This window comes from Rhipicephalus microplus, chromosome 9 (genome assembly GCF_043290135.1).
Source record: "Rhipicephalus microplus isolate Deutch F79 chromosome 9, USDA_Rmic, whole genome shotgun sequence".
NCBI classification, from domain to species: domain Eukaryota; kingdom Metazoa; phylum Arthropoda; class Arachnida; order Ixodida; family Ixodidae; genus Rhipicephalus; species Rhipicephalus microplus.
This window is the reverse complement of record NC_134708.1, coordinates 41,977,315-41,989,486: the sequence shown is the minus strand read 5'-3', so window position 1 is coordinate 41,989,486 and position 12,172 is coordinate 41,977,315. Positions and strand designations below refer to the sequence as shown.

At 46.3% G+C, this 12,172-nt stretch overlaps 1 protein-coding gene across 1 annotated transcript; it reads left to right on the top strand.

Annotated features, from left to right (window-relative positions):
• Positions 1-495: 495 nt before the first annotated feature.
• On the top strand, positions 496-11,091 carry LOC142772237 (uncharacterized). The gene is made up of 4 exons (XM_075874432.1): positions 496-597; positions 4,189-4,359; positions 7,017-7,154; positions 10,400-11,091. The coding sequence occupies exons 1-4, from the start codon at positions 496-498 to the stop codon at positions 10,556-10,558; spliced, it is 570 nt and encodes a 189-aa protein (XP_075730547.1). The 3' UTR covers positions 10,559-11,091.
• Positions 11,092-12,172: the final 1,081 nt, after the last annotated feature.

The following is a 12,172-nucleotide window of genomic DNA, read 5'->3' as shown; positions in this document are numbered from 1 at the left end:
AAGCCGCCGTGGGTAAAGTTGATGTGTGAGGCCTAACCACTGCTGGGACATCGGAGCACGACTCGAGTTGCAACTAAGGCCACTAGAAGCACTCATGGGTTTACGTGAGTACAGGCATTGTCTAAAGGTTCGCGAGATGGGAGCCCTCACGTTTACTTCAGCTCCGCCCAGACTCGCCCTTCACGACGACGGCCCGATATTCACAAGTAAGGCAGTCCATTGATCAATGACGTGCATCTTGACAGTGCAGCCCCGTGAGTGCAGGCATCGTCTGGAGGCTCGCGAGACGGGAGCCCTCACGTCTTCTTTAGCTCAGTTGTGACTCGCCCTTCACGACAATGGCCCGATATGCACAAGATCATGAAAAATGACAGCCTGACAAGTGACGCATATTCGTTGTGTGAACCTTCTGCAATGGATGCCGTCTTGACTCCGACTTCGCCTTATTGCACGGCCGGCCAGTGATCTCTCCCTTTTCGGACATTGGACCGGATTATGGAGGCCCTCTACGAAAGGCGGAGTCAAGCACGCAAGGCCGTCATGCAGGTCATCGCAAATATCGAACACCTTTGGCATATAGACCACACCCATCAATATGTGAGTTGAAGAAGTTTTACCGAATTTTGACCGAGCAGTACGAGCTTCTCAGATGAATTTATGAGGAGATTTAAAACACAGTTGACATCGATCACTTGGAAGCAGAGATGGAGGAAGCTGACGTCCGACAATGTCACCGCTATCTAACAATTACGTCTCCAACAGCCATCTTGTCCCACAGAACTTAGATGAGTGTACCACAGGACAAATAAAGGGGAAAATGGCAGCACACAAGCTGGAACTTTAACTATAGAAAAGGCCTCTTCCGCGCCGTTAGAGATCTCATCAGCGTGCTGCACCCATCAAGCTATTGACAACAAGTCTACACTAACTGCAGCGTTCGAGGTGGAAAGCATTCCCATGATTGAGAACGAAGAAGACTTTGTAGATCTCAAAGGCCATTCACGAGATATCAATAATGCGTACAAGCGAAAGCTGGCAGACTCGGACGTTACAAACGCTTTGCAGTTGGTTACTTAATCGGTGACCTTGACGAACAGTTGGTCCATTTGTTGCCTTCCCGACTTGTATACTGCAGTCGTGTCGTACTGTTGAAGCCGTAATCTCCATCGTGCCGAATGTCCAGATGGGCCTTTCATATTGTCAATTTTTCTCCGGGCTCTCTCGTGCTACTGTGGCTGCCATCCCGTCGTGTCGGGCTGTGCGAGAAACTTTTATCGCAATACGTTGGGCCTTACCGAGTTCTGCGCCAAGTCACACCTGTCCCCTATGAATTTTCTCCTACTACGAACCCCACTGCTACATCCAGAAGTGACATTGTGCATGTGTCTCGCCTGAAGCCCTATCACAGTGAGCCGTCCGTCTAATAACAGCAGGCACCAGGACGGTGATTTGCCGCCCGGGGTAATGTCACGGGTATAGAAAGGTACCTCAGGTACAGGTGCAAAAACGACGCAGATGGAATGAAGACGATGATGTTGTGGGGCCGTGTCTGAACGGCCCTCTTGTCGTGCATCTTTGCATACTGTGTGCAGTGTTGGCCCACCGGGCGTTCGCTTATTAAATACTTCCCGTTACAATATCTTGCTGAACCAACAAATGGAGTGGTGGTCGCTTACGACTGTAAAGAGCGGCCGGGTAAATACCGGCGAAACTTTCAAACTGTCCAAACGATAGCCAGACACTCCTCCGTTGTCGAGTACGGACTCGGCATATTTCAAAGTTCTGCTAGCGTAAGCAGCCACCCTCTCCGCACCATCTTGGCACTGGACGAGAACAGCCACTAGGCCCATATGACTGGCGTCTGCATGAATGGATGTTGGTGCATCCTCGTCAAAGCGAGCAAAAGCGAAAGGCGTTTGTAGACTCCGCCGCAACTCGTTGAACCACGCTTCTTGCTTTTCGCCCCTTACAAACGCAATAATACGCGTTTTTATTTACAGCGGGCTTTTTGGACAGCTCACAGTGGTGCTGTACAGGGTGGTTTAAGCAAGTATGGTGTCACTCTTTGCGCGTGTCACTAAACAGTTTTCTAATGCAAAAAGAACTACTCGATCGTGCAAGCTAGTGAAATGAAGCCATATGGAGTGTGCGTTCCATGCCGGGTTTCTTGTGCACTCACCTCATCTATTATCTACAATCACAAACATTTATCTCTTGTGGTTTTGCCTTCACCATGTGGGCATGGAATGAAGAGGCCTTCAAATTTAAGTTGCCTGTCATACATGCGTATTAGCTTTGGTGTTACTGCATGCAATACTACAATATGCTGATGCCATGGCATACAAAGCCCCTTATTCTTTCTAACAAAGCGCTTTCTATTCCGCAGCATCGAATATATCAGCTTGGTTTTCTTGCTTACGGTGACCGACGAATCCACAAAGAATGTGTTGCCGTCATCAGGATGGGACAAGTCCTGCAAGCCGCTTGAGAGTGAAGTCAGAATGGTGCGTCCATGGTCGGAAAGTTGTGCCTAGCTATGTACGTTTCAACAGGTGCCACAAGCATTGCGCATACACGTGAGGAAAATTTCCGTCGTCGCTGTTGAGGTTGCGCCGTTTGGCAATGCCAGCACCTTTTGAAGCGGGGAAAAAAGTTAGCTTCACCACAAGGATGAAGAAACGAGTGCCATAGCAACAAATTTTAATGCTAGACGATGTAAAGCTGGCAGCTAGCTCTTTTGGATTCGATATCGTGCAACTCTACAAAACGCTGATGTAAGAAAAAAACAACGGCCGCTCCAGGGACACTTTTCGCAAGTATCTTCACGTTGAGAGAGCTGCACCTACATTTACATATTAGCCGCTCGTTCATGCATGCCGAGATGGCGAGATAGTGCGTGCGCCAGCAAGGGTGACCTTACCACCAGAGTCGAAATTCGCAGTTGCTGATTGAGCACTCTCTTCCCCCCCCCCCCCCCCACACACACACGCGCGCGCGTCTTTCAATGTTCCTTAAAGACAGGCGGGGTGTTTCCTCTCTCCTTGAGCATTCGATTTCCAGTTTAACAGGAGGGGCATCTTATCATATGAGTCCTCTGAATGACGTAGATGGGCTGGCTTGTTTGATGTCTGCTTCAGCCGTGTTCGTTGCACCCACAGGCACCCTATTACCCGCGGGTAGAACATATGGTGCACCGGGGAATCTTCTCATTCAAAACTTTGAACGGGACGTGACAGCGATGGTATAACGCGTCGAGACTGTCCATATAATTGATGTCACAATAAGACTGTTTGCGTCTTTGCCAGAATCATTAATACAAACGAGAGAGTGCACCCTCAACCGCAACGACGGCAACATTCCTGATGTGTACGCGTAATACTGCGTTGTCGCTCTGCCTTTCAGAAGTTGTGCTTCAATAAATATCCGAAATAATTTGGGCTTCAGGCTGAGCTCTTGGCCTGTTCTGTTTATATCTCGCAGTTAGTTGTAAGCGCTATCCAACCTAAAATACGTTCTCTCAAAGAATTTCAGTGATACAAGCAATCTTTTTACCCGGAATTGCACCTATATACGTGATGTTTTATCATAGCCTCCGTGATCAGTTGCAGCAGTACAACGACTGACGCGCTGCCGGAGCTAATCACCGCAGCCACGGCATTACATGCGTGGACAGTAGCACGGCGTCATTAAGCCAATTAGTGAGGAATTACACCAGTTTGCTGTATTTTGTTTCAATTGTTCAAGATGTGCGCATTGACGTCTCGCACCAGACCTAACGCATTACGTATCGTGCAAGAGTATTCCATGTCATGCCGTCGAATGAACAATGTCGCACCACCATCGTCTTCATCCAGCATGAACACGCCGTTTTATGGAAGTCACACAGACACAGACAGACAGACGGACGGACGGACGGACGGATGGATCAATCGATTTGATTGATTGATTGATCGATTTTATTGATTGATTGATCGATTTGATTGATTGATCGATTTGATTGATTGATCGATCGATTTGATTTATTGATTGATTTGATTGATTGATTGACCGATTTGCTTGATTGATTGATTTGATTGATTGATTGATTGATTGATTGATTGATTGATTGATTGATTGATTGTGTTGGGCATGCTTCCTCATTTTGCCTATATGAGTAGTGCTGCTCAGTTTTATTTTTGCTCGTTCCAGATCGATGCCATTGATCTCATAGCCAGCGTCTCGATGCCAAGTAGGGTGAAGTTCACCGTGGCAGTCAGCCTGCGCTTCGACACGTTCGACAGCGTAGGCATAGCTGATTTAGGCCACGGTGACGTTGATGTGATGCTCTCAAGCCATCACTCTGCCGGCTTTTACGAAAGGGTAAGTAAATCTACGAAATTCAGTTCGTGGCACTTACGGGGCATGACTTGTCGTCTGTGCCAGAGGATCTTGTGTAGTGCGTTCACGCTCAAAATCAAGTTCTTAATACAAGCATTAAACAACGCTAGCAGTGCTGGCAACCGGAATAAAAATAAGCTGCCAAGTTCAAAAATACCATAATGAACCAAATGCAGAAGTACTCTGAATAATTCACTTGAAATGACTGAATTTGCTTCGGGAACATGCGCATGATAGCCGCGCCGCGGGAAAGAGGGCACCACTACGTCACCGAGGGCTACCTCACCGGCGCTTCTCCAGCGCCACATCTGAAGGGGCAAACAACTTGGTGGAGCTGGCTGCAGTGACGCCTATCTCAACTCTACGGTTGGCAATCGTTGAGTGCCCTTGCCACGGGCTTTCTCAGCTTGCATAGTAGTGTAGCGGTTTTTAGCGCAGGGTTTGTAACTACGCTAATCGCTACACAAGGACAAAATTTAAGCTTGTAAGCGATTATGGCTGAGCAAACAGATATTCCACAATGCGCTCCCAAGACTGTGCACTTTTTGGCAGCCAGAAGTCTTTCCTACAGTGATAATCACATCTAGAGTTTAATGCACCGAAACTGCCGTGGGAATACGAGGCATGCATTAGTGGTGGTCTCCGGAAAGTTCGACTACCTCAGATTTTTTTAACTTGTCCTGAAAGCTACGTGCACGGGACCATAGTCCGCCGCCTTCATCGAAATATCACTGCCGCACCTGGAATCGTACCCACGACAATTGAATGAACACCTTAGCGTGTGTTTGTGTAAGGACGCATATACGTGTTCAAACTTGAGAAGAGGGGGAGGAGTGTTGTTGAACGCCCACCTCCTCCCAAACACTAATGGTGTTGAACATCTGTGAACACAGCTATGAAGTCCAGGAGATAAGAAAAAAGGAGGTTATTCGGAACGAATCACCAAAATATTTTCACAACTGATATGCTTGCAACGTAAAGTTTGTTTCTTTAGTAAGAGACCTTCTTTCCGTCTAGTTGGTTCACACCGAACGGGCGACGCACTGCGCAAGTATGAAAAACAGGACAAACAACTTTATTTGGTCCTGAGAGGCAAGGCGGCGGGCCAACTATGTAGGTCCCCACCCAGCCGTTGGCTAGTCCCATGTCGGAACAGAGAGGCCATGCCTCTCCGCTCGTTCAAGGGCCCTCTGGACAGCCTGAAGCTGGACGTCTTGTCTGGGGTCTGTGATTGCCGTCGTCCAGTCTTCTTCTGTTTTAAAATCCTGTAACGCAGGGCACTGCCACAGCATGTGACTCAAAGAGCAAAATTCACCACAATCTGGGCAAAGTGGATCAATATCCGGATGAAGCATGCTCAGAAAGCCCCTAGAGGGGTAAGACCCCGTCTGGAGCATGCGGAGCGTGCTTGTTTGTGATCTGTGGAGCTTATGATGGGGAAAAGGAAAAGTCTGTCGCTCTCCTCTGTAATGAAATGTTATCTCGTGAAAAGTAACGAGAGGATCAAGAGAAGCAGAAAAAAAAAACGTGGCTGATCCCTCTATTTAGAAATCGGTATATGTCATCACAAAGGTAGGTGAGCGTTTATTGTTCGTTGTTTTGCAACAAGTGCGAAGGAATGTTTGCTACAGCAACAAATAACGGCAAGCAGCTTGAAACTTTCCGCATGCACCTCAAGTATAAAGCACGCACTAGCTGAGCATACACAGGACCAGCGCGGACAACCAGCTGACACAGTCGACACATAAAGCACGCTGCTCAGAAAGGAAGAAAGACGCACGAAATGAACGTACAAGTATCCACAAGACGAGTGCGGACAACTTTTGAGCAGCGCGCTCCTTCCGTAATCGCGGCCGTGGCAGCGAGCGAAGTGATGACGTTCGTGCTCTCTTTAACTACTGTAACTTCGAAGCAAACTTTCAGTGCAAGCACAAGAGGTAAAAAAGCGCTCGATTCACAAGATAAGCATGCAAGTGAGTGAGCCACCAGGAGAAATAGCATTTACACACACTTTCACCACGTGATGTGGAGGCAACGTGGGACGACGACCTTTTGAGAGAGTGCGCCCAACGCGCGCTTCTCGCGCCATCTCGCTACGGATGACGAAAATTGAAACTGAAGTTTCTGAGCTTTGAGGACCGTCAACAGTGCGTAGTGTATATGAATGTCTTAACGTTAACATGCTTGACGACGTACGCTGTAATGCAATAAAGGAAAAGAAAAACTCCTCGCGGCCTAGTGGTTTGCGCCACGCGCTGCGAATTGAAAGGTCGCTGGTTCGACGCTACATAACATAAATGTTTTTTCTCATTTTATTTTTACTTGCAATCTTTTAGGATTTATTTTACAACGTCATATTCGTAACGGAAGTGCGTCAGCGGAGCTATGGTGAATCCCGGCATAAAACACTGACATGTTAAAATATAGAGGGAAGAGCACAGTTCTTTCTCCAGTCCCGACGTACGTTAGCGGGAAGAGGACGATACCAGCTTAATTATTCATATCTTTCAGATATCGTTCATATCTTTTTTTAGCGTAATAAATAATGCGTTTTGTCAAACCCCTCAATGACGTACAGGCGTTGGTAAATAACGTCTGTCTATCTCATAATCCGTGCGTTTTCTTTTCCGGTCTTTCAGGAATGCGAAGACTTCTTCCAGCATGACCCCAAGGTCAAGTCCGCAGTATACTTCGGTGGTGGAGGCTGCATGTTCGCCCCAAAGCATGGCACACGCAGCGTGGTGTCCTTCGAAACGCCCGGCACATTGCGAAACAAGGTAATAATAGTAATATGGGTGTTAGGATTTTACGTCCCAAAACCACGATATAATTATTGGTGGTTCCATGGTGCAGAAATTTGAAAATTTGGACCACTTTGTCTTACCGAATATGAAGCATTTATTATCAAACGAAAGGCACATTACCGTTTCTGTTTACGTATTTATCTGTCTATCTATCCATCTATATAGCCGCCCATGTCTGGGTGTTCTCAGGGTCACCTGCTTTGCTTGGGGTAGTGGCATAGGAGCGTAAGAAAGTTAGACGAATATGTCTGGCTAGTTATAACATGAAAACTTGAAAATTCGGTCGCATACATCCTTTCTTCTAGCAACGTGTGCACCACAACAGGGTTGTATGCAGAACTATTTTTCTGGGAAAAGGGGCAGGAGGCACAACCTTGATTCAGAAATCGGGGGCCGGGCAGTAAAATAGTCAATTCGTGCTATATAAAGCATGGCGAAAAAAATGTAGGTAGGGGAGGGGGGCATATATTTGGAGTGCCACCTTCTGGCTTCCCCCTGCATCATGGTTGGCGGAATGCGGATATTCGCCACAAGTGATTGCTTGTCTGCCTACCCAGGAACGGCGAGGAGAGGGTTTGGTAACTTAAATGCGAGAACATCAAGAAAAAAGGCGGGGCATCGGCAGCGTTGACCCGACCAATGCAATAAATAAATATCAGGGCCAGGACCAGAATTTGGGAAAATTTGCACTTAGCGCCATCTGTCGTCAGCAACAGCGACGTCAAGCTGTAACTGAAAGGGAAATAGGCATAAAAAAAAATTACACCATCTCCTGCTAGAGAGAACCATGAGGATATGCGAAGCATCCTCTGGGGTGCACGCCAAGTTTCTATTTACGTTCACTCAGAGTTTCCGTTAATGTGTGCGGTTTGTTTTTAGCGGTTCTTTTACCATTACGTTGTGTCTGTACGTTGTCGATGTAGTATCCTTTGAATCGTGTGGTCGATCCATCGGATTCCGGTCCCTACAGTTGCCTCGAAAGCTTCGTGGCCCTCGCCGCAGACTCGCGTTGTCTCTCTGTAGCGGAAGCGGTAGCTCGATGCTCACCCTTGGCTTGCGCTTCCCTGAACCGGAGTTCAGAATTACCTTGCCTGTGCAGGCGTTTGGGCTCCACATCGCGAGCCCCGTGCTGCTGGTACTGCACGACGATCTCGATTTCGGCAGAGGTTTGAGTGCTGCTTCAACTGGCGCCGACGCTCTCGTTAGAACTCGTCTGAACGGGAGTGATGCGAGAATGACAGAAGCCGACTGAGCACACGCGGTTACAAGAAAGGGGGTAGAGAGAGGAGGGAGTCGGTTTACAGGCTGCAGCGCAGGCGGAGGAGAAAAGGCAACCAAACACCTGCGTAAAAGAGGAGAGTGGGAGAGAGAGTTAGGGCATGCGCAGTGGAGCGCAGACGTCACCGGATGAAGCTCGCTCATAAGATGCTTTGTATCTCAAAAACTCATGTGTGACGAAAAAGGCCGGTTATCAAGAACGATTCCAGGTTCTACCCGGCAGAGGGCTAATTGAACATTCTGTTAGAATTGCATTGTGGCACCACAAACCGTATGGCTTCCCAGAGTGTTTAATTGTAATTTCTTTGGGTGGTGTTCAATAGTCTTTGGCACCCGCTCGCTTTGCAGCGCGATACTGAAATTTCACGAAATTGTTCCAGTAGGTCTCTGCTGTATATATTCCGGAGTCGTTTTTGATAACTAGCTTATTTCGAACATTGTGAACGTTCTAGCCTATTTTCCATTCCGTTGTGGAAGCACACCGTTGATGCTGCCAAGATATGGCACAATGTACAGATGTTCCCAGACCCTGCGAATGCAAAGCATTAATCATGCCCAAGCATTCTTCGAGGCAATCAAGTGTTCTACCACATGATCATGTCAGGTCTCGAAGCTGCTTTGCAAAGATGCCCTATCACGACGCAGTGTTTGGGAAATGTCAATTGTGGTTGCAGTGCTGGCTATCGAATTTTATAAGCATTAAGTATGTATTTCTATGGCACATGTATCACGTCGGCTTAATGCCAATTGTATACTTAAGCGCCATCTACTGAAGTTTGTGCACGTAGAAATATATCCATGACTGCCATCCTCGCAAGCGTTGGTGCTATATATGCGTCCTTCATTATCATGTCCTGGATTTGGTACATTAAAACTTCATTATTGTATGTTATCATTACAAGCGCTAGATATCAGCTTAACCCTTCTTGTGTTGGTAATACCGATGTTGCCGTTGGCGTCGTTACACAACTCTAAATAACTGGTCATATGAACCGCAAGCGTCGGTTAGACATATGTTTTGGCGCACAACATTTGTGAATATATTTAGCATAATTTCTTAATATTAAAACCAATAATAAAATTACGCCAAAGTCACCTTTTGTTCGCACGCTTCGCATGACATCGATTCCCATTGCACGTGGGATCTGCCAAAGCACAGAAGCACATCATTAATTGACGCCCATTCTGTGAATGTCTATTGTTGAATTATACGGAATAGGTATATCCTCAGCGATATTGACAGGTGGAGAGGTTGACTCAACATACAAAAATTGCGACAAGAATGCCAAAGCAAACCAAAGTAACATTCTCTGGGAATGCGAGGGCCTTCCCCCACCCAGAGAGCTTCTGCCAGCTCCCTCGGAAACGACATGGGAGACCTTAACACGGTCCCCCGACGAAAAACTGCAGAAAGCAGTCAATGCATGGGCACAAGAGGTCACCGCAGACAAGCTGCTAGCTCGAAACCCAGGAAATCTCTTTTAATGAAGTTGCATTCTCCTCCTCCTCGCGGGTACTGAACGATGGCTCAAGATACCAGGGTTATATGTACTAGATTGTCGGCTTGAGGCCGTGTAGCACGAGTGCTTCATCAAAGGGGCGTTTTACAAAATGCTACGTTGTGTGTATGTATAGATTCGCGCCCTCACCTATGCTTATGACATCTTAAATGGAATGTCCTCCGACTGGTTGTTTTTATTCTTAGTAGTTCAGTGATGAGGGTGTTATAACGATTGGTAAACCCGCATGTCATGAGGGTTTTGATTCGTGAAGGTGCCTTAATATAAGGATGTAAGGGTATGATATACAGACACGATAAAAGCCCTTAAATATTTTAGCTGGTTTAATGCGAACCCGCCCAGCTTTCGATATTTTTGATCTTCGGCGTTGGGTCGCTTAAGCAAGCCAATTATCAGAACTGGTGCGCCCGCTCCACGCAGATGGTCGCCGTCTACCGCCGCCTGGGCTGGAGTCTAACCGCGGCGTACGTGATTGGCTGGAGTGTTTTCAACGTTACGCGAGGTCTTGCGCCTCAGCAGTGCAACGGGCCTGACAATAGGATCAAACAAATCCGCAAAGTGCTCGACAACAACATTTGACAGGCCTCCGGCGAATCCGTGGTTCTGCACTCCACATACGGTCTACCAGATCGGCCGCGTTCAACGGACCATACCAGAAGGGACATGTTTGGGACATGTTTTTTTTTTAAGTGACCTTCTCGAGAATGTCATTTCTCGAGAATGAATTGTTCCGTTTCGTAAAACACTTGCCCCGTTTAAGGTGCGAATGACTTGCTGTTTGAGGTCCAAGTTTGCACGTTCATTAGGCTTGTGCGAATAGCGAATTTCAGGTTCGAAGCGAATTCAAAGCAAATAAAGATTTTGGTCGAATAATTTTGAATCGAATTCTAATGGTATGTATGACACATAAAAGAGGGAATATTTAACCTGCACAATATTTCTTTCGAATTGAAATACGGGCTGTATGCAAATGCCATTTTATTTGTTCATAGGAAGTCTAAACTTCCTTCAGTAGTAGTTGCCGTAGGATGCGTGTGATGCAATTGTAAACTTTATTTCTTATTCAGGTGTCGTTTCTATGTTGTAGAACTCAAAGACTAAGACTTCTTGCGGTCCCGACAATATCCCCAACATATTTCTGCGTCGCTTTGCAGAGTCTGTTGCAAAATACTTACTCGTCATTTTTCAGCGGAATCGTCAGATGACTGGAAGTCGGCACGAATAGTTCCTATATTCAAGAAAGGTGACCGCCTAGTACTACAAAATTGTCGACCGATCTCCTTAACATCATCATGCTGTAAGCTTATCGAACACATAATAGCTCATAAATTAAATGAATTCTTAGAAGAACGCTCAGTTTTAACAAATCATCAACATGGGTTTCGAAAAGGATTTTCTACTACAACACAATTGGTTACTATCGTTCATACCTTTGCAGCTTGTCTTGATGCTAACGACCAAATTGATGTAATATTCTTAGACTACAGTAAAGCATTCCACACGATAAACTAATTATAAAGTTTCGGTTAGTTGGTATACCAGAATTATTTATCTCCTGGATCTCAGCTTATCTACTCAATCGCAACCAATATATTCAGGTAGGAGAAAAACAATCGGGCTGCCTTCCTGTGACTTCTGGCGTTCCGCAGGGGAGCGTGCTAGGCCCCCTTCTGTTTCTGGTCAACAATAATGACATTGTCAATGTAATTAGCACCCCGGTACAAATTCGTTTGTTTGCTGACGATTGTGTTTTGTTTAGAGATGTAACCTGCATTAGTGGCCAATGTGATCTTAATACTACCTTAGGCAATGTATCAAAATGGTGTGAACAATGGGGAATGCTTCCTAATGGAAACCAATGTGTGTATCTCCCCATAACGCGCAAAAAAGTCCCATTAGACTACACATACAATTCAGCTGAAGCACCTTTACTTAAAGTAGCCTCCTATAAATACTTAGGCTTAACGTTAACAAGTACCTTATCCTGAAATTCGCACATAAATAACATCTGCTCTGCCGCTTTACGTAAATCATGCCTTCTCCGCCACAAGCTCAAGACTGCTCTGCCTAGTGTTAAACACCTCTCCTACTTTTCCTTAATTAGGCCTAAACTTGAGTACGCCTCCATAGTTTGGGATTCCCACACAAAAATTAACGTTCAAAACCTAGAAAGTATTCAAAGAAAAGCAGTAC